This window comes from Ornithorhynchus anatinus, chromosome X2 (assembly GCF_004115215.2).
Source record: "Ornithorhynchus anatinus isolate Pmale09 chromosome X2, mOrnAna1.pri.v4, whole genome shotgun sequence".
NCBI classification, from domain to species: Eukaryota; Metazoa; Chordata; class Mammalia; order Monotremata; family Ornithorhynchidae; genus Ornithorhynchus; species Ornithorhynchus anatinus.
Window position 1 is genome coordinate 7,702,788 of NC_041750.1, and position 23,611 is coordinate 7,726,398.

At 59.6% G+C, this 23,611-nt stretch overlaps 2 protein-coding genes across 4 annotated transcripts; one reads left to right on the forward strand and one right to left on the reverse strand.

The window, feature by feature from the left end:
* Positions 1 to 645: 645 nt before the first annotated feature.
* ATP13A1 (ATPase 13A1) lies at positions 646 to 16,940 on the reverse strand. Of its 2 annotated transcripts, none has more exons than XM_029053347.2 (26): positions 16,589 to 16,940; positions 12,569 to 12,658; positions 12,255 to 12,445; positions 12,018 to 12,090; positions 11,148 to 11,303; positions 10,276 to 10,345; positions 9,120 to 9,226; positions 8,907 to 9,036; positions 8,237 to 8,292; positions 7,841 to 7,967; positions 7,594 to 7,731; positions 7,362 to 7,482; positions 6,965 to 7,122; positions 6,344 to 6,519; positions 5,720 to 5,830; positions 5,424 to 5,549; positions 5,218 to 5,332; positions 3,684 to 3,883; positions 3,349 to 3,445; positions 2,899 to 3,095; positions 2,598 to 2,715; positions 2,142 to 2,338; positions 1,795 to 1,937; positions 1,571 to 1,682; positions 1,186 to 1,329; positions 646 to 1,079 (listed from the first exon to the last, which is right to left on the reverse strand). In XM_029053347.2, the coding sequence occupies exons 1-26, from the start codon at positions 16,937 to 16,939 to the stop codon at positions 969 to 971; spliced, it is 3,615 nt and encodes a 1,204-aa protein (XP_028909180.1). In that variant the 5' UTR covers position 16,940; the 3' UTR covers positions 646 to 968. The 2 variants fall into 2 exon arrangements, with proteins under 2 accessions (XP_028909180.1, XP_039766410.1); XM_039910476.1 differs by having other exon boundaries at positions 969 to 1,079; positions 2,598 to 2,712.
* Positions 16,941 to 17,005: 65 nt separating this feature from the next.
* Positions 17,006 to 21,728, forward strand: CHCHD5 (coiled-coil-helix-coiled-coil-helix domain containing 5). 2 transcript variants are annotated; one of them, XM_029052891.2, is made up of 4 exons: positions 17,006 to 17,056; positions 17,223 to 17,363; positions 20,764 to 20,919; positions 21,501 to 21,728. In XM_029052891.2, coding segments are annotated over exons 1-3 (294 nt in total). In that variant the 5' UTR covers positions 17,006 to 17,054; the 3' UTR covers positions 20,915 to 20,919; positions 21,501 to 21,728. The 2 variants fall into 2 exon arrangements, with proteins under 2 accessions (XP_028908724.1, XP_028908725.1); XM_029052892.1 differs by having other exon boundaries at positions 17,035 to 17,056; positions 17,227 to 17,363.
* The last annotated feature ends 1,883 nt before the right edge of the window (positions 21,729 to 23,611 follow it).

Genomic DNA, 23,611 nt, shown 5'->3' on the forward strand with positions numbered 1-23,611 from the left:
CCTTCCCTGCGTGGCCTACCCTGGACCACGTCAGCTCTCCTCCAGCCACCTACACGGGAACGGGGCAGCAGCCAGAGAGCCCCCGGCAAGTCGAGCTGGCTGTCGTCGCGATTCCGCCAGCCCCTGTGAGCCCCCTGCTCTCATCCGCCTCCCTAGCCCCCGACTCCCTCAACTGCGGCCACCTCGCCGCAGCCGCAACCCCGCACAGGACAGTGGGTCTGTGGCAGATGTCGAGGAGCAGCACAGGTCACTCCTTCAGTGGAGTTAGAGCCAAACCCCAGAGCTCCCCTCACATTCACTGCCTGGGGACCCCGGGCTGCGTTTTGCAAGCGTTCAGTTCCCCTCTTCTGGCCCCGTTCAAACACCCCGCCCTGGGCCTACCGCAAGCTGGCTGTGGACCGGGCACCTGCTTCCCCTGGGTTGGCAGAGATCAGATGTGTCCGGGGCCCTTGCGGGGGATACGGGGCTCCGCACATAGTGAGTGTCCAGTAAGTACCTTCGACGACGGCTGGATCCCACGGTCCTAGTTCTACCGCAGGCGGACGGACTCACTGCCGGGGTGACCGGGGCGGATACGACACGGGGCCGCAACCCCGCCCTCCACTGCAACCCCATCACATCATACACCGGGCAAAGGGCGGCATGGCCGTCTTTAAAATACATCCATACTTTTTATTTACCAAACTCAAAGATTCTCCCAGGGGAGACGGGGGGGCACAAAAATCCCCTCCCTCCTCCGCCCCCCCCCGCCCCAACTCAGTCTGTCCCGGAAACGTTGACAAAAGCCAGTGCGCACGTGTTTGTGTGAATGCGGTAGGCGTGCGGGGCTTTCTCTGGCTTCCATCGGCCCAGTTGTTCCCCACATCCTGTTTCTCCCCTCCACCCCCTCCTCCCCCCACCGGATGGTCTTCCCTGCTGGTCCACAGGAGTCTGGGTCGGGGTCTCCGGTTCGGGGTCAAGAGGGAGGCTCAGGAAGGCACTTTCAGCTTGGGGCTCCCCAAGAAGAACTGCAGGACCCGATCAGCCAGCAGGGCCAGGCAGAAGTCAGCCAGCAGGACCTGGGCCATCACCAGCTTGAACTGGGGGAGGTGGAGGGAGACAAGGGATCACGTCAGGATGGGGGGAGGCAGACTGGGGTGCCTAGACAACTCTGACCGGGGTGGGTGAGCACGCGTGAGTCCTCACCTCAGTGGGGATCTCTACAAGGCCGAACTGCTGGTTGAAGTCAGGGGAAGAGCCAGCCAGGAGTCCAGCGATGGCTGCACCGGAGAGGACGATGCTCCACAGGAGGGGCCGATTCTCCCGCAGACTCTCCATGAAAGGGTGACCCTGGAGGGGAGGGGGTGGGGGGGTGGACATGGACGTATTGAGCCGGGTTGCAGGGGGGGGTGGAGGGAGCGCGGGGCTGGGGGACAGGTCCGATGGGACGCCAGGACCCGGCTCCAACTGGGGCAGGACGCTGACCCCAACATCCATCCCCCAACCCCCACCTCCCGCATCACCCTCATCCCCAGGACCCCGATGACTGGCAGCCTAGAGAGGGAGCGCCCGTGTCCAGGATCCCAGTCACCTTGTAGTTGATGGCGAAGGTGGCCATCTGCATGGCCATGGACATGATGTACACAGTGCTGTTCACCAGGCTGGGCTCAAACTCCTTGTACAGATCCACAAAGCCCTCTGTCCTGTGGACCGAGAGCCCAGACGATTCAAGTTGGGGGGTGGGAAGGGGAGGGAGGAAGAGGGAGGGGAGGGGAGCTTGGCCCTCAGGGAACCCCCATCCCATCCCACGCCAACCTATCCGGTGTGCGGGCCTGAGCCCCGTGATACAGGTAAACGAGACTCAGGAAGTGCACGAGGAACTGCAGTAGCACCGTCAGCACAGTGTAGAGGTTGAAGATGTTGGGCAGCGGCCGCTCCCGGGACAGCGTCTTCAGGGGCTGTGCAGGGAAGAGAAGGGAAGGGGGAGGAGACTCAGAGAGCTCTCCCAGTAAAGGCTTCCGTGAGCCCTGGCCCAGCTCTTACTTGTTTCCGGCCCCGGCTCTTACCTTCACCTATCCACGTCCCTTCCCCAGCCCCGGCAGCCTCAGCTCTCCGCTGAGGCTCTACCCCGCAAATCCGTCCTACACCTCTGATCCCAGCACCTTGGAGCGAGAGATGAAGAGGAAGCAGCCAGCCAGCAGCAGGCCCTGCAAGGTGGCCTGGAAGTCACTGAACTTGACTCCCTCCAGGAACAGGACGCTCTGGCTATAGGCGAGGATCAGGGCGTTCAGCGCCAGGATCTTAAACATCTGCAGCGTGGTCACCAGCGTGCAGCGGCCCTGCTTGATCACGTGGCAGACTGGTGGGGAGGGAGGGGAAACGCGGCGTCAGGAGGGGGGCCCGGGCTGGGGGGAGGGGAGAGGGCCCCCGCACTGTTTCTTGAGGGGAGGTCTCCAAGAAGTTTGGGATAGCTTCGCCCCCAGATTGAGGGAGGGTAAGGGGGAGGGAGGGGAGGGATTGGCCATCTGGACTCGGGTCTTTTGTCCCCCAGCCTCCTCCACCAAGCTGGTTGGAGGGAGGGTTGGCTGATTCTCCCCTTGGTCCCCCTGCACACTCACTGCACTGGATGGAGGAGAGTTTGGAGGTGAACGGGGCCGCGATGCTGGCGTCTCCCAGCTTGACGATGGGGACGTGATCCTCTTCCAGATCCCGCAGTACCTGGCTCAGCCGCTCCTGCTGGGGGGGGGGGGGGGGGGGGCGTCGCAAGGGAGTCAGGGGGAGAAGAGACATGTTGGGGTGGATACATTTAAGAGGGGAGGGGTTGGGGGACAAGGAGAGCCCCCTGAGGGGACCACCTCTGCCCTCCTCCCCCCGCCCCAAATGCCGCAGCCCACGCCTGCAAGGTCAGAGATCACGCACCCGCTGGACAGCCATCTGCTCCTCCCGCTGGGCCATAATCCTATGCTTGGCAGCCCGAGACGTGGGCTTCACTGTGCCGCTGGAGGGGGTGATGTTGCCGCCGCCGCCAGGACTGGGTCTCCCATCGCTGGGGTTCTCCCGGCCCCGCCGCCGTCTCTCGGGCATCCGCTCGGGCGCGTTGGCCAGGAGCGCAACCCCTGCAAAGGGCCGTGAGGTGAGACAGTCCGCCTGACCCGGCCGGGGGCTGGAGGGAAGGGAAGGGATAAGGCCCCATCCCGGCCCCCCCCGAATCCGGGGCACCATCTCTCGGAGGGTTTGCTGACTGGCCTGGAAACGCCCCACTGACCGCCCAGCAAGCTCCGACCCCGAGAACGCCCTGCTGGCTGTTCCCCACCCCGCTCCTCGCCAAACAGGGAACTAGAGGCCTGGGGCCCCCCAGGCCGCACTCACCCACATCGGCGTGCTTCAGCGCCCCGACATCATTGGTGCCGTCCCCGCACATCAGCGTCACATAGCCCAGCCCCTTCAGGCTGGTGATCACCAGCTCCTGAGGCAGGAAGGGCCGGGGCAGGGAGATCAAACTACAGGAAGGGGAAGGGCAACCGGCAACAGAGAGGGAGGAGTGAAGGGGAAATTGACTGGAAGGGGTGGGGGGCGGGAGGAATCGGGGCAGGGCTAAGAGAAAACCAAGGTAGGGAGGGGTGGGCTTCTAGCCAGCAGAGGCAGTAGGCCGCTCCCTGGCTGGGCTCGGAATTCCAGCTGGCAGGGGGCTCGATCTCTCTCACCTTCTGTTTGGGGGCAACCCGGGCGAACACTTGCACGTGGGGCAAGAGGCGCAGCAGCTGTGGCCGGTCGCTCGCCTGAAGGTGGGTCAGGCCGTCCCCGGTGAGACAGAGCGCGTGGTCCCGGACCAGCTCGGGCAGGGAGATGGGGGACAGGGGCATGGTTCGGCTGCCGTCGATCGACTCCCACTGCCACTTGCCACCTGCAGCCCGCACGCAACACCCCCATCCGCGGGCGTTGCAAGGGGAGGGAGAGGGATACGATCGATGGCGCTCTGGCTCCTCAACTGCACTGACATCAACAACCCTCCTGCCCCCCACCAACTCCAATCTGTCCCAAAGCGCTCACCTATCGGGGATTTCATTCCACCATCACAACAGCCCTGTGATGTAGAGTGGGGAAGGGATTAAACCTCCATTTGGCGGATAGGGAAGCTGAGGCACCGAGCACTTAGGTTGGACCACAGTCCATGTCCCACGTGGGGCTCAGAGTATTAATCCCCATTTTACAGGTATGAGGTAACTGAGGCACGGAGGAGTCGTGACTCGCCCAAGGTCTCACAGCAGATAAGTGGCAGAGCCTGGATTAGAACCCAGGCCCTTCTGCCTCCCAGGCCCGTGCTCTGTCCATTAGGCCGTGCTGCTACTCACTCTGCCTTCGCACTCATCTCTCCCGCCTCTGATTCCCTGCTCACGTCTTTCCTACTGCCTGGAACTCCTTTTCCCTCCACAACCCTTCCCACCTTCAGGGCCCTTCTGAAATCACATCTCTTCCAGGAAGTCTTCCCCAGTGAATTTCCCTTCCCTCCAGATTATTTCCCTCCCCACCCAGCCACAAGCACCGTTATCCATACTCACGTGCCCTTTTACTTAAGCAATCGCTTATCTCCCTCCTATCTGTAAATCATTTCATTATCCGTCTACCCTATTAGATTATAGCGAGTGAGGGCAAGCCTAACTCTCTTGCACTCTCCCAAGCACTTAATACAGTGCTCTCACCCCCAAGGTGCTCAATAAATACTGTTTTTGCACTTGGGTCCGCACCCCTGAAGGGTCCGCGCCCTGATACTCCACTCCACCCCCGGCCCCACGGCACTTACGTCCGTGTTCTGATACTCTGCCACTTCCCCTGTCTGTAATTTGGGTCTCCCCGACACCGTAAACTCCTTGAGGGCGGGGATCATGTCTACCCACTCTATCGTCCTCTCCCAAGCGCTCAGTACAGTGCTCGGCCCACTGTGAGCTTGACAGACACCACTAATCGACTGGCGTTGGGGCTGACCACAGCCCCTCTGGATGGCCAAACCGAGGAATACAGGGATGGGGTCCGTGTGGTGCTTCCTCCCCGCCAGCTGCCTAGGGCGGGGAATCCGATCCTGGGGGGGGGCAATGACCGGGGGAAATCTCTGTCCAACCACCAGGGGTTACCATCGGAGCACAAGAGCGAGCGTCTACATTGGGCGGGCAGTATGCCCACTGGCACCCTTCCCGGCCCTGCTCCCCATCCCGTCCGCCCGTCCCGTCCCTGGGTTCTCACCCCGGCCGGAAGGCGCCTGCAGGATGAGCGTGCGCTCCTGCTCCTGCTCGATGAAGTGTAGCTCCCGGGCCACGTGGCAGGCTGTGAGCGGGTTGTCCCCAGTGATCATGACGACCTGGGAGGGTTGGGGTGGGGGGTGGGTGGGGGTCAGCACAGCTCAGGGCTGACAGGGGGAGGGGAGGGTCCGCGGGGCAGGCGACAGGTACCCGGTGTGAGGCGTTCTGGATTTCCCGGATCACTGCCTTCGAGTCAGCTTTGAGGGGGCAGGAGACGACAATGAACCCGACAAACCTCAGGTCACATTCAAGAGTTTCACGCTTGACATCGCGCACCTTTGAGGGGAAACAGGAGGGAGGTCTCTGGGTTGGGGGCGCGATGGGACTCTCTCCCCTGCAGACGCTCTCCTCAGGGAATGGGGGGCTCCGGAAGGAAGGAGAGAGGGGCAGGGTGAGGCCCGGGGCAGGGAAGGTGGGGGCCGGGCCCTGGAAGGTGGGAGTCATACCTGCTGGTGGCTAAGATGCCCCAGCTCCTTGTAGCCGAGCGCGAGGACCCGGGCCCCTTCACGAGAGATCTCCATGTGCACATCACGGTAGCTGCTTGGGCACTGGGAGAACTGGCGGGGGAGACAGGGGTGGAAAGACTCTCACCTTCGGGGTAAAACAAAACCACCCGTAGTGGGGAGCCAGCAAGAAAGGGCTGGAGAAGGTTTTGGGGGAGGGGGGCGGGCCGTGGAAAGCTCACGGGTCAGAAACACCCTATTTCTGGACTTTCCAGCCTGACTCAGAAGCTCTTGGGCCCGGTCAGAGATCTGTAGGGAAACGATGGCTTCACCCTCACAGCTGGGAACCCCAAGGGCGAAACCCCTCTCTCCCACCCCTAAAGGGTAGAAACAGCCTCTCTGGGTCCCCCGCCCCGGTCAGTCCCGGGGGAAGCAGAGATCCCAGAGGTCGGGGTGGGGGGGCCCAGCCGGCAGGCTAGTGGCCTCCGGGCAGACGGGGAGAGTCGGGCAGCCCAGGGGTGGGGGGGTGAGGGGAAGAACTGGGCAGCCCGGGGGGGGGGGAGGGGGGAAGGGGGGAGGGATGGGGAGAGCTGGGCAGCTTCCTCCCCACCACCGCCCCCCGCTCACCATGCCGTGCAGAGTCTCGGGGGCCCCCTTCACGGCCGCGATGTAGCACGGGTCGGGGGCCCCAGCCCGCTCGTAGGAGGCCAGCACGGACATCCGCTTCAGGGCGCTGGCAAAATGAAAGCGCTGGTGAATTCTCAGGCCCTGAGTTTTAATGCTCCGGGGGAAAACCTTCTCATCTGGAAACAAACAACGGGGAAGGGAATGGTCCTGAAAGTTTCACAGCCTCATCGGCCAGCAAGTGCCCTCGTCCCCTTGCACTTTTCTCCCCTGCCCCGACTGCTGGCGAGGAACCACGGAGCTGAACAGAATGGGTGGGGGCTCAGAGGGGGTTATATTTCATCCAGCCAACACGAAGGGACAAAACTCTCTCCCACTCAACTCCTGAGCAATCCAGTCATGTGCCCCACAGACCCCTCCGACCTCAGCCCGGCACGGGGACAGAGGGGACCCCGATGCGGAGGGAGTCCTTCCCGCCCTCTGCCCACGCGTGAGGAATATCCAGCAGGGAGGCTCCAGCAGCAGGGACCCCCAGGGAGAGCGGCCACCTCTGGAGCGTAGCCTAGTCCAGCTGCCTAACCCTAACCACCCCCCGCCCCAACCAGGGCGGGTGAAATGAGTTACCTTTGGTCAGGGTCCAGTCGACGGCGGTCAGCATGGCCTTCTCAAGTGGGTCTCCCACCAGGGTCCCATCATCCAGCTGGACGAGGGAGTGGCACGTGGCCAGGGCCCGGTGTGTTTCTACAGGAATATTGGACACTGGCGTCACCTCCTTCCCATCTCTGCAACGATGGGAAACGGCCGGCAGGTTACGGGACACAGGTTGGGACTCACGCGGCTCCCCGCCCACCCCGCGGCCTCCCCCAGAATGGGGGCGGGGGCGGGTGGGGGGTTTGCGGGGGGGACGGACACCAGGGCAGGGGTCTGCAGGGCAGGAAAAACGGGAAGCAGAAAAGAAGGTCACTCTCGGGACTGGTCCCGCCTCCCGCCCGGCCCCTGCGCCGCCGGAGCGGCTACTCACTTGAGTCCGGCCACGCCCCGGACTACGAGGCTGTCGCTGGTCAACGTGCCGGTTTTATCAAAGCAGCAAACCTGGACCTTGCCGGCAAAAGGGATCCGGAAGGGCTCCGTGCAGTACATGTCTGTGGGCGGGGAAGAGAGGAGAGGGAAGGGGGGGAGGGGTTGTCACATTCTCGGGGTCTCACCGGTCGTGGAGACCTCCCCTGCCCTGGCCTCGGGGACCCATCACCCACAGAGCTTGGCCAGGGCGATGAGAGAGGTGTTGACAGCCAGAGACAGCTCAATGGGCAGTTCGGGAGGGACCACGGACGTCAGGATGAGGGTACACTCCAGAAACAGCTTGTAGCGGTTCCGGCTGGGGTCCTTAGTGCCTGGAAACACAGGGGGAGGCAGATGGGGGCCCAGAATCCCACCGGGGAGTTGGACGGGGGGTGGCGGGTCTCCGTCCCCATCTGCCCGGGAGGCAGCCCCAGCTCTCACCCTCAATCCAGACGTAGGCCGCTGCCGCCACGGCAAAAACAAGCAAGAAGAGGATGAAGATGAAGGTCTCCAGATTGTTGGCAGTGACCCTCTTGACCCCAAACAGGATGGTGCGCAGCAGCCTCCCCTGCAAGGTGGAGGGGGGACACATGGACGTTTCATTGTGCGGGGGGGGGGCACACGGACCTTTCATGAGGGCGGGGGGAGAGACCCACCCACCTACACCCTTGTGGATGCCAGACTTTAGGGGACTGGGTTTCAGGACCCCAAATATTCAAGCCAGGGATTACCCTACCCAATCTCGTAGGAAGGTTTGGTGTCTTAAAGCAGAGCGAGGGGGAGGTGGGCCCCGCCTCCAGCCGCCCCCACCGAGCCCAGCATCGGCGGCCCTCATACCTGGGACGTGTTGAAGCCGGTCCTCAGGACGTAGGCCACACACCCACTGTCGACGGCTAAGGCAGAGACAGTAATCAGAGTCAAGCCTGTCGAAACACCGTCCCCTCTCCAGCCCCAGCCCTGGGAGGCTGCCACGGGGACAAGATGGGCCGAGATCCCAACACCCACCGGGCAAGGGAGCGGGATACACGACCCCTCGGTTTAGGCCCCATAACGGAGACAGGGTAGGGAGACGATGGGGCATGGAGAGGAGGGGCGGGACCTAATAACAATAACTGTGGTGTTTGTTAAACGCTTACTGTGTTCCAGGCACCGTACTAAACATTGGGATGGATACAAGCAAATAGGGTTGGACACAGCCCCTATCCCTTGTGGAGCTCACGGTCTTAATCCCCATTTTCCAGATAAGGTAACGGAGGCCAAGAGAAGTAACTTGCCCAAGGTCACACAGCAGACAAGTGGCGGAGCCAGGATTAGAAGCCCTGACCTGACTCCCGGGCCCACGCTTCCGATCCCGGGAGACAGAGTAACAGAGCACAGAACGAGCGATGGGGCGGGGGGGAGGCGGAGACCGCGGGATGGGACGGGACTCAGGTTTCAGTCCTGTGGAGGCAGGGCGTACCAGAGGGACAACCAGAGGGACCGTAGGGCAAGGGGGACCAGGACCTACGTTTCAGTCCCGTGGTGGCTTTCTGCGGGGGGATGTGCTGCACGACCTTCGTGCCCCCAAAAACGACGTGTAGCCTTGAATCCGCCTCCATGTCCAGCACGCGGTCCGGATCCAGATCTTCGATGGGTTCCTACGGGGCAGGGAGTGAGCTCCGGGGCCCGGTCCGCTCGCTGACCCAGCTCGGCCCCGGGACCGCCCGTCCTCCCCCGGCACCTTCATCTGCGGCACCGACTCCCCGGTCAGCATGGACTCGTCCACGATGCAGCGGCCGCGCAGCAGCAGCACATCGCAAGGCACCAGGTTCTCGTGGGGGGAGCGGCCTGTGGGGGGATGGGGGAGGGGCGATTAAGGGGCGGAGAACGGCCACCGGGATGTCCAAAGGGATGGAGTAGCTTCCGTTCGAGGACAGACGGAAAAAGTCAAGACTCCGCAGCCTGGAGAGACGCAGGCTGAGGGGAGAAGACTCAAGTTTACAGAATCCTGAAGGATGTAATCGGGGAGAACGCAGAATTGTTATTCCCCCAAACCCCACAGCATCAGGGCGAGGGGGTACCCGTTGAAGGCCGGAGGGAGAGAGGCTCCCAATAAACTAAAGGAAACACTTCTTCGCCCAGGAAGCCATTCCCACAGGGAGCGGTGCAGCTGAAAAGCTCAGCGCGCTCGCCGAGGGATGGGATCGATTCACGGTTGACAAGTCCAAACCGGATCCCCGAAATGGACAGTTAGGGCCACTGGACGGTCCCTCCTTAATTATGAAGACAGGCGCCTTAGGAGGGTAACCAGCGCACGGTTCTTCCACGTGTCCGGGAGTCTCTGTCCGACACCGAATGTTGCGGCTGGACTGACCGGCACGCGATCTCGGCAGCGGCCCGGCCCGTGGTCTGATGGCCTTGGGTTCGGCCTGTCAGGACTCGGGAAGGAGCCACCCCGGGGTCCGGGCCGACCGTGCTCTCGGCTCACTGGCTCCTCAGCGGGCCCATTTAAGACGTCGGCTGGCCCGTCCCTAACCGGGAGGGCCACCGGGACCCGGTTTCTCCAAGCGTCCCGGGGCCACCCGCATCTTGGGTTCGCCGGCCCAGGGTCCCGGCCCAGGGACAGTGTGCCTCACGGTCAGACGGTCTTACGTTCTAGCGGTCACAACCGTCACCTGCCAGCCATGACTCCGCTACTAACTGCAGCTCAGGAAAGAGACCCTGGAGACATCGCTAAATCCTCCCCTTGTCCACGCGGCACGCCGATGCCATCTCTCGCACACGCAAGTTCACCCGACAGGGAGAAGCTGCTGCGAATGGCAAAATACGCATCCTCCGGCCCAGGGCTGAGTCTAGGGAGCTGGGGGAGGCGCCCCACCTGGGTGCACGAGCATTACCTATGGAGACGATGTCTCCGGGAATGATTTCGTCGCTGGACACGGGCCTCCACTTCCGGCTGCGGTAAACCTGCAGCGGAGAAGCCGCGGGAGGGTCACGCGCACACCCCGTGGTCGCCCTCCCCTTCCTCGAACCGAGGGTCCCCTGTCCGTGGGATCCTATCTGGCCGAAGCCTGCAGCGGGGGTGCAGCTTTTTATTTCAAGCCAGGTTGGTGGGGAGTGAACTGGGTGCGTGGGGAAAAAAGTGTGAAGTACAGACACACGCGAGAACAGGAACTTGAACAGAGACAGACGGACACACACACACGTCCAGGGAAGCAGAGAGACATGCACAATCACGCACGCACCCATACGAGTCCAGCCAAGTAGACAGATATGCAAGGAAGAAGTCAGATACGCACAAGCACACATGTCCAGGGAAGCAGACAGACAGACACACACATATACACACGGGACAGGGAGGTGGACCCCCAGACACACACGCAGTAAAAACCACTTGGGGGGAGACCAGGCAGGGTCCCCAGTGCCCATTCCCAACTCGAGGCCAAGAGAAAGGCACAGCCCAACCTCGTTACGGCTCCCAATTCCAGCCGGCCCCACGGGGGGCCCGGCCCAATTCCGCCACCCCTCGGGCCACTGCCGGCCCCCTACCCGATCTCCCCGCAGGCCTGCCCGGAAACCCCTCAAGGGGAGCCGGACGATCTGATCGGAACGTGGCCTCTGGGGGCCGAGCCGGATTTCGCTGCCTCCCACGTCCCACCCGCATCGGGAATGCCCGGCCCCCAGCCCCCCAAACCCAGCTCTCACCTCCCGGGGGGCTCTGCGGCCCCCTCCTCCTGGCCCAGCGCCCACCCGCTGCACAGCGAGGTACCTGGATCATGTACGGCTTGTTGCCCATTTTCCGAATCTCCGACATGTTCCGCATCTGCTGCTGCACCAGTGAGGCCTCGAAGGCGACCAGCATGGACAGGGTGAAGACGCTGTAATACCAATACTCATCCAGACACCACAGTCCCACGCAGAACACCTGGGCGGGAGGAGCGGGGCAGGGCCGGTCAGTTCCCAGCGGGTCGATCCCTCAACCCCATCCACCCACCTGACTTCTCCCGGGCCCTGACGGAACAGAAGATCTACAGGCTGGGGAGTCGCCATGTCCCATCTCAAAGTGGGGATCAAATAATGCCGCTGGAACGCTGGCCTAGGCACCCACAAGGGACAGGACCAGTGGGGAGACTCCTTCTTCTTGGGGGGACCCACTCTCTCCTGGCTCTCCTTGGGGGGGGGGGGCCTGCCATTCCCATCTGTCCCCCAGTTTTTAACCATGGAGTCGCTATGGGTCCGACCCATAGCGACTGACTACGTGCCAAGCACCAGACTAAGCCTGGGGTAGATACAAGCTAGTCAGATCGGACACCGTCCGTGTCCTACACGGGGCTCACAGTCTTAATCCCCATTTGACAGATGATGGAACTGAGGCACAGAGAAGTTAAGCAACTTGCCCAAGGTCATACAGCAGACAAACAATCAATCCCTGGTATTTACTGAGCACTTACTGTGCCATCCCAGCTCCCCTGCGCTCCTTTCATTCTCTGTTGGGGACTCTCTGTCCAAGGGGATCTATCCGGCAGGGACCCCTTCCCCTGGCGGAGCCACGATTAGAACCCAGGTCCTCTGACATTCACGCCCGTGCTCTATCCACTAGACCACGCCGCTTCTCAGGCTTCCCGGTGGCGGCATTTACCTGAAAGACGAAGAAGGGAGCCGTCGCCCGCTCCTTGAAAAGCTCGGAGAACTCGGGCACCACCATCTCTGCCCTGCAGGAGGAGGGAAAATGTCGACAGGGAGTAGGGGGCCACACCGGAACCCCTCCTATGGCCAGAAGATACCCCCACCACACTTTGACCCTCTCCACCCCCGTGGAGGAGTAGGGGGCGAGAGGGGAGAGCCAAGAGCCGTTTCCTGAGGGGAGGGGGCTCACTTGTTCATGCCGTATCTCTTCTCCGCCCCTCGAATCTCCGCCTCCTCTTGGTAGCCCCTAGCCTGTTGGTAGGCCGAGAGGGGGCTGCTCACAGGGAAGGCCACGGGAAGGAACTTCCTCTTCTCACCCATGTGGTAAGAGTACTTGATCTTCTGGAACTCAAAAGATAGCACTTCCCGCCCATCTTCTCCCTGTGACAGGGGAGACCTCGTAAGGACATCTGCGGGCCGGTCTCCACCTCTGCCCTTCCTCCCAGTCTCACTGGAACCTCACCCCCCAGGGGCAGGACAGACTAGGTTGGATCCACTCCCTACCTGGTCCCGGTGCAGGGTCACCAGCTCGGGGAAACCGTTGTTCGGGGTCGGCACCACCTTGACCAACGTAGCTTTCGTGGGGTCACGCTCCTGCAAGACAGAGGCACGGGCCACTCTCAGTGTTGCATCGCGGGCCTTGGGGGGTAAAAAAACGGCGGCCAGTTCTTGGGAGATGTGGCCAAAACCACGAAGGGGCGGATGGCACTATCCTGGGCTCGTTGCGGTCAAGGATCACGTCTCCCAGCTCTGCTGCAGTGTACCCTCCCAAGCACTCAGTACAGTGTCTGCACGTAGAAAGTACTCAATAATAACAATAAATAATAATTATGGTATTTGTAAAGCGCTTACTATGCGCCAGGCACTGTACTAAGCGCTGGGGTGGATACAGGCAAATCGGGTTGGACCCAATCCCTGGCCCCCGTCTCGATCCCCACTTTAGAGAAGAAGCAACTGAGGCACAGAGAAGTTAAGCGACTTGCCCGAGGTCACACGGCAGACAAGCGGCAGAGCCGGTATTAGAATCCACGACCTTTCGACTCCCGGGCCCGTGCTCTATCTACTAAGGCATGCCGCTTCTCATAAATACCATTGATTGCCTGATTGATTGGAGGGGAAAGTCAGGGATCGCTCTGTCTCTCTGAAGATGCACGGCCAACCACTTAGTGGATGGAGCACAGGCCACGGAGTCGGAAGGACCTGGGTCCTATTCCAGGCTCCGCCACTTCTCTGCTGCGTGACCTTGGGCAAGTCACTTCAGGTCTCTGTGCCTCAGTTACCTCACCTGCAAAATGGGGATTGAGACCGCGAGCCCTATACGGGACGGGGACTGTGTCCAAACTAACTTGTATCTACCCCCAACACTTAGTACAGTGTCTGGCACATAGTGCTTAACAAATAGCATTAAAAAAAAAAAAAAAAGGTGTCCCGGTGCCCCAGTCAGATAGAGAATCCTAGGCCAGATGGGATTGGGAGGCTAACTCGGTGCAGCAGTCCTCTGGTAATCACAGGGGCTCGAGTAGAGAAGCCATGTGGCCTAGTGGGAAGCGCATGAGCCTGGGAGTCAGAGGATTTGGGTTCTAATTCTGCACCTGCCACCTGCTTGCTGTGTGACCTGAGGTAAGTCACTTCACTCCTCGTGGGCAGGGAGAGTGTCTACCAACTCTGCTACATTGTACTCTCCCAAACTCTTAGTACAGTGCTCTGTTTATCGTTATACTGTACTCTCCCAAACGCTCAGTACAGTGCTTTGCGCAGTAAGTTCTCAATCAACACGACTGAATGAACGCACACAGTAAGCGCTCAGCAAATATGACCGGTTGATTCTGTGGGCCTCAGTCAACTGTAAAATGGGGATTCGATACCTGTTCTCCCTCCCCATTAGACTGTGACCCCGATGTGGGACAAAGACTGTGCCCAACCTCATGATCTTATACTTACCCCCGTGCTTAGCACAGTGCTTGGCGCATAGTAAGCATAAACATTATTAGTTTCTCCCCCGCTTCTAGACCGTAAGCTTGTCGTGAGCAGGGAATGTTGCTGTTGTACTGTACTGTCCCAAGCGCTCAGTCCAGTGCTCTGCACACAGTAAGCGCTCAATAAATACGACTGAATGAATTTAATTACTCATAGCCGTTCGGGCGGCCGCTAAGGACTTGGAACTGCAGCAACCTCGCAGCCAGCCATGAGTCTGGGCCCAGACAAACACGGAGAGGTCAAACTGGGAACTAGACTTCTAGACTGTGAGCCTGTGGCTGGGTAGGGATTGTCTCTATCTGTTGTCGATCCGTACTTTCCAAGCGCTCAGTAAAGTGCTCTGCACACAATAAGCACCCAATAAATACGACTGATTGAATGTACGACTGAACCGGGACGAACAACAACAAAAAGACCCCAGTAATGTCAAAGGCCTTCTGTGAATGGTGTTCTGCGCGTTACCACTCCACCCTACCAATCCCAGCTGGGTACAGAGATTTCAGAATCAGTGCCCATTGTTCCCTGGAATCATCATTCCACGCTGGGTTGGGGAACGTTAGGGACAGTAGATAGTCCAACCATGAGAACGCACAACCACGAAGGCACCCGTCAGACAGTTCTGAATCCCTCCTAGATCCAGGACCGGGTCCGATTACCTTGTAAATATCCCGGTCGATGCCTAACACAGCGCTTAACAAACACCGCCCATTAGAAGCAGCGTGGTTTAGTGGAAAGAGCACGGCTCGGGAGTCAGAGGTCGTGCGGTCTAATCCCGGCTCGGCCACTTGTCTGTGTGACCTTGGGCAAATCGCTTCACTTCTCTGTGCCTGTTAGCTCATCTGTAAAACGGGGATTAAGACTGTGAGCCCCACGTGGGACCACCCGATTACCTTGTATCTACCCCAGCGCTTAGAACGGGGCTTGGCACATAGTGAGCGCTTAACAAATACCATTTATTATTTTGTGAGAAGCAGCATGGCTTAATGGAAAGAGTCGGAGGACGTGAGTTCTAACTCCGGCCCCGCCACGTGTCTGCCGTGTGACCTTGGGCAAGCCACTTAACCACTCTGTGCCTCAGTTCCCTCATCTGTAAAATGGGGATTAAGACGGTCAGCGCCACGTGGGACACAGAGTAAGCGCTCAATATAATTACTATTATTATTAAAGCTCCTTGAAGGGTTCCAGTACCACTGTCAGAGAAAGGGCACTGGAACGGATGGACTGAGGGCCCGCTCCAACATGGAGCCAGTGAGGCGCTGATTACGATCATCACGACGCTGATTCGGTGCTCACTACGTGCACCGTGGTAGATACAAGATAAGCGCTTAGAACGGGTCTCGGCACACAGCGAGCGCTCGGTAAAAAGGACCGCCTAGTGGATCACAGGAGGGAAAAAGTTAGGGATAGGGGCCTCGATCGGAGAAAGGACTGGGCGTCCGACCCAAAACGGCAGGGCTCGGGTACCGAGCGTCATCCGTCTCGACGTCCGTCTCCTCCCCTCTGAGAAGCAGCCCGGCCTGGTGGAAAGGGCACGGGCCTGGGAGTCGGAGGTCGTGGGTTCTAATCCCAGCTCTGCCACGCGTCTGCCGTGTGACCTTGGGCAAGTCATTTAACCTCTCCGCGCCTCCGTTCCCTAATCTGTAAAACGGGTATCAAGGCCGCGAACCCCATAAGGGACGTGGACCGTTTCCGTCCCGATTACCTTCTATCTACCCTGCGCTCAGAACAGCGCTCGGCACCTAGTAAGCACCTAACAGATACCATTTGTCATTAGTCTGCGATTTCGCTGCGGGCAGGAAACGTCACCGCTTATCGTGGTATTTTTCCAAAGCTCTGCACACGGTAAGGGCTGAGTAGATAGGACCAACGGATGAACAGGTAAGGCACTCGAAGAGGCGGGGGATCCCTCTCCCCGGCCTGAGCGAACGGGCGCTCTGATCAAACACCACTCTTGATCCCATTAAATTCAACCCCCCCCTCCCCAGTCCAGGGATGACGCCAGCTCCCGCCGGTGAAGAAGACAGGGAGGACTTGTGTCTCCACACTTCCAACTCAAAGGCCCCTGTCGACACGAGGGTCGGACTGAGGGCGGGACCCCACGAGTAGGGGAGCCCTGCTGCTAGAGGGTCAAAGGAGAGTGGGTGGGTAATCCCCGGTGTCCACGTTTGGGCTGGGGGGGCCCTCTTGGAGGTTTGAGAACGGGAGGGAGGGGGCGGCCCCGGCGTCGGAGGCGGTGCGATCAGCGCTTAGAACAGTGCCTGACACATAGAAGGCGCTTAACAAATACCGTTATTCCGATTAGGACTCGGGAACGAAGCTGCTGCCGCTGGGCTCCCCAAACCGGCAGGTTCCGTCTAAACTACCGTCCCGGCCTCGGCCCAGATGCTGACGTGGCTCTTCGAGCCTCCTGACTACCGGGAGGGACGGTCACGGCCCGAGGGAGGAGGGCCACCCCACCAGGCTTAGGGGCGGGGGGGGGGTCCCCGGGGGCGACCCGGCCTCCCTCCCCCGCCCCCCGCCGCCCCACCCCCGGGCGGGGGCACTCACCGGGGCGCAGGTGAGCGCGCATCGCGCGTGCACGGACCAGTGGCCCGAGAGGACGGTGAGCGCGTGGGCGAGGCCGATGGCGGCGAGGGCCAGGAGCGCCGCCTCGGGAGCCTGAGCCCATCCGCCCTCCCCGGCCCAGCCCCAACGGCCGGCGGCCGCGACGCCCAGCCAGGCCGGGTACAGCAGCCCCGCGAACGGCAGGACCGTCAGGCGCCGCAGCGGGGGCCGCAGCCGGTAGGGCCACACCGCGGCCACCAGCTCGTCCTCGCCGGCCACGAGCGCCGGGCCGGCCGGCTCCAGCGGCGGCAGCCGCTCCCGCCGCCTCGGGCCCCCAGCCGCCGCCGCCGCCATCTTCCTCAGCTCCCCGCTCCCTTCCGGGGACGGCGGGACGGACCTCACTTCCGCTCCGCGCCCGGGGCCGCCGGCCCGGAGGAAGAGGCGGGCCGTCCCTGCCCCGGCCGCCGCAATGTGAGCCCCCCGCCGCCCCACGGGGAAGGGACGGGACGGGACGGGACCGGGGGGAGGGGGTGCGGGGAGGGGACGAGAACGGCGGGCGGGGATTAGTGGCAATCCCGCTGCCCCCGTCCCCCCAAGATGGCCCCCCCTGCTTCTCTCCCCCCCCCCCCCCCCCCAGGCAGGCGGCCCTGGAGATCACCGCGCGGTACTGCGGGCCCGAGATGGAGCGATACGGCCGCTGCGTGGCCGCCCGGCCCGACACCTGGCAGCGGGATTGCCACTACCTCAAGATGAGCATAGCCCAGTGCACGGCTTCGCAGTGAGTGCCGGGGACGGGGTTGGGGGCCGGCGACTCTTTCCCGGGGAGCGGAACGGACCGCCGGACCGTAGAACAACGAACGGGTCCATTCCCGACCACCGCGGCTCGCAGTCCGGAGGGAGAGGACACCCCCTCGACCCCCCGCAGTCTGACTTCGTCCCCAGGGATCCGCCCTCTCTCAGGTCACCAACGATCTCCTTCTTGCTCAATCCAATGGGCCCTATTCCATCCTAGACCTCCGCCCCCCCCCACCCCTTTGTGGCAACGTTTTCTGGCTTCGCCGACCCCGCCCTCCCGCTGCTCCCCCTCCCCCCCCCCCCACCGTGGGGGTGCCACAGACTCCGTTCTGGGTCCCCTTCTATTCTCCAGCTACACCCACCCCTTTGGAGAACTCGTCCGGACCCACGGCTTCGACCGCTCTCCCTCTGTGGACCCTTCCCAAATCTCCATCTCCGTAGCCTCCCATTTCGTCCCGCTTTGAGGACGTCTCCACTTGGCTGTCCCGCCGACACTACCAACTTCTCCGAACCAGAACCCCTCGTCTTCCCACCCAGGCCCTGCCCGCCCCCCGACCTTCCTGTCACCACAGACAGCGCCGCCATCCTCCCCCTTTCACGGCCTGTGACCTTGGCGTTGTCCTCAATTGGTCTCGTATTCAACCTCCCCGTCCGACCCGTCATGAGACCCTGGCAGTTCCGCCTTTACCACATCTTTAGAACCTGCCCGCGCCTCTCCATCCAAACTGTTTCCGTGCGAAGCCAAGCACTTCTCAACCTCGACTACCGTATCAGCCTCCCCGCTGACCTCCCTGCCTCCTGGCTCTCCCCTCTTCTCTTCACTCTGCTGCTCGGACTTTTTTTTTTTTTAAAAAAAAGTTCAGTCCGTATCTCCCCACTCCTCAAGAACCTCCAGTGGTCGCCCAGCCACCTCTGTGTCAGAAACGCCGTACTTTCGGCTTTAAGGCGCTCTCCCTCCTACCTAAACTCGCCTATCTCTTACTACAACGCGGTCTGCACACTCTGCTCCCCTAACACCAGCCTACTCCCTGTTTTGATCTCCCTCTGGCCTGAACCCCCCCCCCCCGTTAGCTCCGCACTTGGCTATGTACCCCTTAACCGTTTTGCTACTCACCCCAGCCCCACAATACTTATGTATATATTCCTATAGTGTACTATTTCCCCTATTCTTAATCTATTTTAAAGTCTGTCTCTCCCCGCCACTCAAGATTGTAAATTCCCTGGGGGCGAGAAACGTTTCTACCGACTCTCTGGTATTGTCCTCTCCCAAGTGTTTAATATAGTGCTCTGCAGTAAATACTGTTGATGATGATGCTGTTGGACCTTCCCAACCACTCAGTACAGTGCTCTGCACTCAGTAAGCGCTCGGTAAATACCATCGATTGGCCGATTGCTGCGAATCTACTTTGAACAAAGCATTGTACCACTCTTGGGAGAGTACGGCGCAACAGAGCGGGTGGACACGTTCCTTGACCACAAGGAGCTTCCCATCTAGCGGGAGAGACAGACGCTAAATAAATTACAGGTAGGAGAAAGCAATGAAGCATAAAGATCCGTACCTAAGTGCGGCGTGTGTGGGAAGAGGCCGCCTAGTTCTTAGGTGATGTGGATGTGCAGATGTGGCAGTTACGTGGGAAATAAATCAAGGAAGGCCTCCTGGAGAAGATGTGATTTCAGAAGGGCTTTGAAGATGGGGAGAGTGGTGGTCTGTCAGATATGAAGCAGGAGGGAGAATGTAAGCCGCGTGTCGATGGGAGCGAGGCACAGAGCGAAGTGTGCTTGGACCGGTGTGGTGACTGTTTCTACGGAGAGGAAGGGGCAGATTCTGGCGATGTCGTGAAGAAAGAGCTGACAGGATTCGTTCATTCATTCAATAGTATTTATTGAGCGCTTACTATGTGCAGAGCACTGTACTAAGCACTTGGAATGGACAAATCGGTAACAGATAGAGACAGTCCCTGCCCTTTGACGGGCTTACAGTCTAATCGGGAGAGACAGGCAGACGGGAACAATGGCAATAAATAGAGTCAAGGGGAAGAACATCTCATAAAAACAATGGCAAATAGAATCAGGGTGATGTACATCTCATTAAACAAAATAAAATAAATAGGGTGATGAAGATATATCTGAAGGATCTGGCAACAGACTGGATATGGAGGTTGAGAGAGAGAGGAGTCAAGGATAAAGCCGAGGTTGTGGGTTTGAGAGATGGGGGAGGATGGTGGTGTCGTCAACTGTAATGGGAAAATTAGGTAGAGGGGAGGAGTGGGGAGGGAAGATGAGTTCCCATCTGGGATGTGTTGAACTTGAGGTGTGATGAGACTATCTCCTGGAGCCAAGGGGGAAGATGCGAGATGGCAGAGAAGGAGCGAGGTCGGGGCTGGAGAGGTAGGTTTGGGACTGAGTGTAGAATGAGAATCGAAGGGGACCCAGAGCTGAGCCTTGAGGGACACCCCCCCCCCCAATTAGAGGGTGGGAGGCAGAGGAGGGGCCCGTGAAAGAGACTGAGAAGGAGCGGCCACAGAGATAGGAGAACCAGGAGAGGACAGTGTCAGCGAAGCTGAGGTTAGATCAGCCTTCTGGTTTCCGAGGCAGCCGAGATGTCAAGGAGAAAGACTGAGTAAAGAACATTAGACTGGGTGAGGAGAAAGTCATTGGCGACTTTGAAGCGAACACTCTCAGTGGAGTGAAGGGAATGAAAGCCCTGATTGTAGAGGGTCAAGGAGATGAAGTGAAAGTGGTGGGTGTAAACAACCCATTTGAGGAGTTGAGAGAAGAAATGATAGGATGGAGATGGGATGGTAACTGGATGGTGCAAGAGGAGGATAGGGGATGCGTGGATGCGTTCGAAAGCCGAGGAGAAGGAGCCATCAGAGAGCGAGCAGTTGAAAATGGCAGGCCATCAGCGAGAGAGGAAGAGTTTATATATAAAGAAATGTTTTTTATATAAAGAAAAAAAAGATGGGGTCTGAGGCACAGGTAGTGAGCATAGACTTTGAAAGCAGGGGGGGAGATGTCTGGAGGGATGGCAGGGGATAAGGCATTTGCGGGGGAGATTTTGGTGAATTTGGGTCTTATGATTTTGATTTTGTCAACAAGATAGGTAGCCAGGGCAAGAGAGGAGTCAAATGGGGGACACTGGGGATTGAAGGAGTGAATGAGAGGTCTGGAATAGTAGTTGGTGAGAACCACGGGCAAGGGGGTCAATAAGGGGAGGAGAAATTAGGGTTGCAGAGGAGAGGGCAAAGTCACAGCAGATGAGGACGAATATGAGATAGCCGAGGGCAGCCAGGAGCTTGGATTTCCGCCGACAGCACTGGCCAAAGACTCCAAGCCAAGCCGAAGGCCTGCGTGTTTACGTCCGTGGGGGATGTCTCCTCCAGCCCTATCATACGGAAAATCCGCCAGGAATGCGCGGGACCATTTGAGGCATTTGAGCGCTGCATGCAGCAGAACCCGACCACCGTGGACAACTGCGCTGACCACGTGAACCGTTTCCTGCTCTGCGCCGACCAGGTCAAGCTGACTGACTGACTGAGGTCAGGATGGGGCTGGGGATCGGGGGAGTCATGGTGGTGGGGTGGAGGGGTTCTGGGGTGGGATTGATAATCATGGGATAACTGTGGTGTTAAGTGCTTACTAGGTGTCAAGCACCGTGCTAAGAACAAGGGAAGGTATAGTCGGCAAGGAGGCGCCCAGCCAATTGGGAAGAGAGGACAGATGTTGAATCCCCAGTTTGCAGATGAGGAAATTGAGGCACAGAGAAGTCCAGCGACTGGCCCGAGGTCACACACCGGGCAAGTGGCAGAGCCGAGATTAGAACCTGCTTCTCCCGACTCCCGGTCCCGTGCTCTTTCGAGCGGCATCCCCTTTCTCCTCCTGGCCTGGCCGCTGAGCCTTACGCCGACCCTCAACTCTGGATTAAGCCCTCGGTCCCTACCGGGCCCAGCCGGGGCAGAAAGTGGGTTGACTACTACTGCACGTGTGCTGTTGTTCCAAAGGCTGCCGGGAGCTGTCCACCATACCGGGGGGAGGAACTCTGCCATTGGCGTGTTGAGACCCTTTGGTTTCAAGGCCCACGCAGTTGCCTACTCTAATTTCTGTCTTCTTTTCCCCACAGGTCCTTCTCGTTCTTCTCCCCTGTTCCCAGACTCCTGACCGCCCTGTGGACTGAAGAGATGCTGCCGTTGTGCCTTCATCCCTGTCTGGGCATTGAGGTTTGTGGAAAGGGAAGAGGAGGCAGCTCCTCAATTTTCCTTCCCACCCCTCTCCCCACCAGGCTGTCCTGCTGCTATATAAACTTGACTCCTCCTCCCCCTAATAAAAATCGTCTTCCTACATTGCTGAACCCCGGCTGTCATGAGTGCCCTGGGGCTGGAGGAGTCTCTGGGCAAAAGCCTCCCTTGAACGGTCCACGTAGCTCACGGGGGGGGCGGGCGGGCGGGTGGGAGATCATCCAGGGAGAAGACCTGGGGTCCCTGAAGAGCAGGACTTGGCTCAGAGCAGGAGCTAGGTCCCCCATCCCTTCCACGGGATCAGGGCACCCCCCCCCCCCCATGCCCATGGCTTTTTTTCTGGATCTGTCTGAGTTCTGTATGCTGCTCTGTGCATCTGGGTGTGACTCTGAATCTCTGCCTGCCTCTGTAAGCAACTGTGTGTATGCCTCTGGTCTGGCACCGAGTTTCCCTCTCTGGGCCTCTGTCTTTGTCGCTATATGTGTTGCTTAGGATCCGTGGTTCCGAGCAGTCTGTCTCTCCCCACGGCAGTGGGGGAGATTTTCTGCCATTTTACAGCTCAGTGTACGTTGGTCCACAGGGTAATGCACCAGAGCCCAGCAATGAGGCTGGAAGGGCCAGGGAGGATGGGGGTGGGCCGGTGGCCTTAAACTCCTTCCAGAAACACTTCTGTTCTGTGTTCACCCCATCCCCTGGGGGCGGGGAGGAGAGGGAGAGAGGCAGGGCGTGGAAGACTACACTCTCCCTGTGGGCAGGCATTTGCTCCCTGGGTTGGGCCAGCCAATAGAGATAGACTGAAAATATCAGCCCGAGATAGACAAGGAGGGAGGGTGGGCTGACACCTGATTTCCTGCCTCCCCCAGAGTTGCTCTTGTGGCTGGAGTCATGGCCCAGAGCTGGCTGCGTTTCACTCCGGAAGCTGGGTGGGCAAGGCCAATTTTACCCCAATCCGTGGGTATCTGGCAGAGGGGGTGAAAGACTAGCCTTTACTCCGCCACTCTGAGTGGCAGAATGGGGCACAGTCTGGGGATTCTTTAGCTAAAGCCCACCCTCTCGCAAAGGACCTACCTGCGCTGTGCTGAGATTTACTACCACCCACAGTAGCCGATAATTTCCTTGCCCCAAACCCTTGGCGTTTATTGTAATTTCAAGGCCCCTAGCCTTTGACTTTCCCAAAGGACTGTTTCCCAGCTAGGCTGCTCCGAGATTCCTCAGGAAAATCGCCGCCACCACCATTCCACCCTCTGTCTGCTGTGTGACCTGGCGCAAGTCACTTCACTTCTCTGTGCCTCAGTTACTTCAGCTGTAAAATGGGGATGGAGACTCTGAGGCCCTCATGGGACAGGGACTGTCTAACCTGATTTGCTTGTATCCACCCTAGTGCTTAGTACAGTGCCTGGCACATAGTAATCACTTACTACCCCAATTATCCTGTGACCTATAACCCCCCTAAAAGGCCTGGAACTTATTCGGGCCAATGCTCCAGATGGTAAGGTCACTGTGGGCAGAGAATGTGTCTATCAACTCTGTGGTACTGTACTCTACCAAGCGCTTAGTACAGTGCTCTGTGCACAGTAAGAGCTCAATAAGTACGGTGAAGCGATTGATAATGCTCTCCGCTGGGGCCAGTAGCCGGGCTCGGAGGGGCATCTCCAAATCCCAACCCCTCGGCATTCCCAGAATGCAGGACACACAGCCTTTCCCGCTGTGTAATAATAATAATAATAATTATGGCATTTGTTAAGTGCTTACTATGTGCCAGGGATGTACTAAGCGCTGGGGTGGATAACCAGCAAACCAGGTTGGACACAGTCCCTGTCCCCCTTGGAGCTCCCAGTCTCAATCTCAGGTGAGGGAGGTGAGGCCCAGAGAAGTGAAGTGACTTGCCCAAGGTCACACAACGGACAAGTGGCAGAGCTGGGATTGGAACTCAAGACCTTCTGACTCCCAGGCCCGTGCTCTGTCCACTGCGCCATGCTGCTTCCCAAAGAGAGAA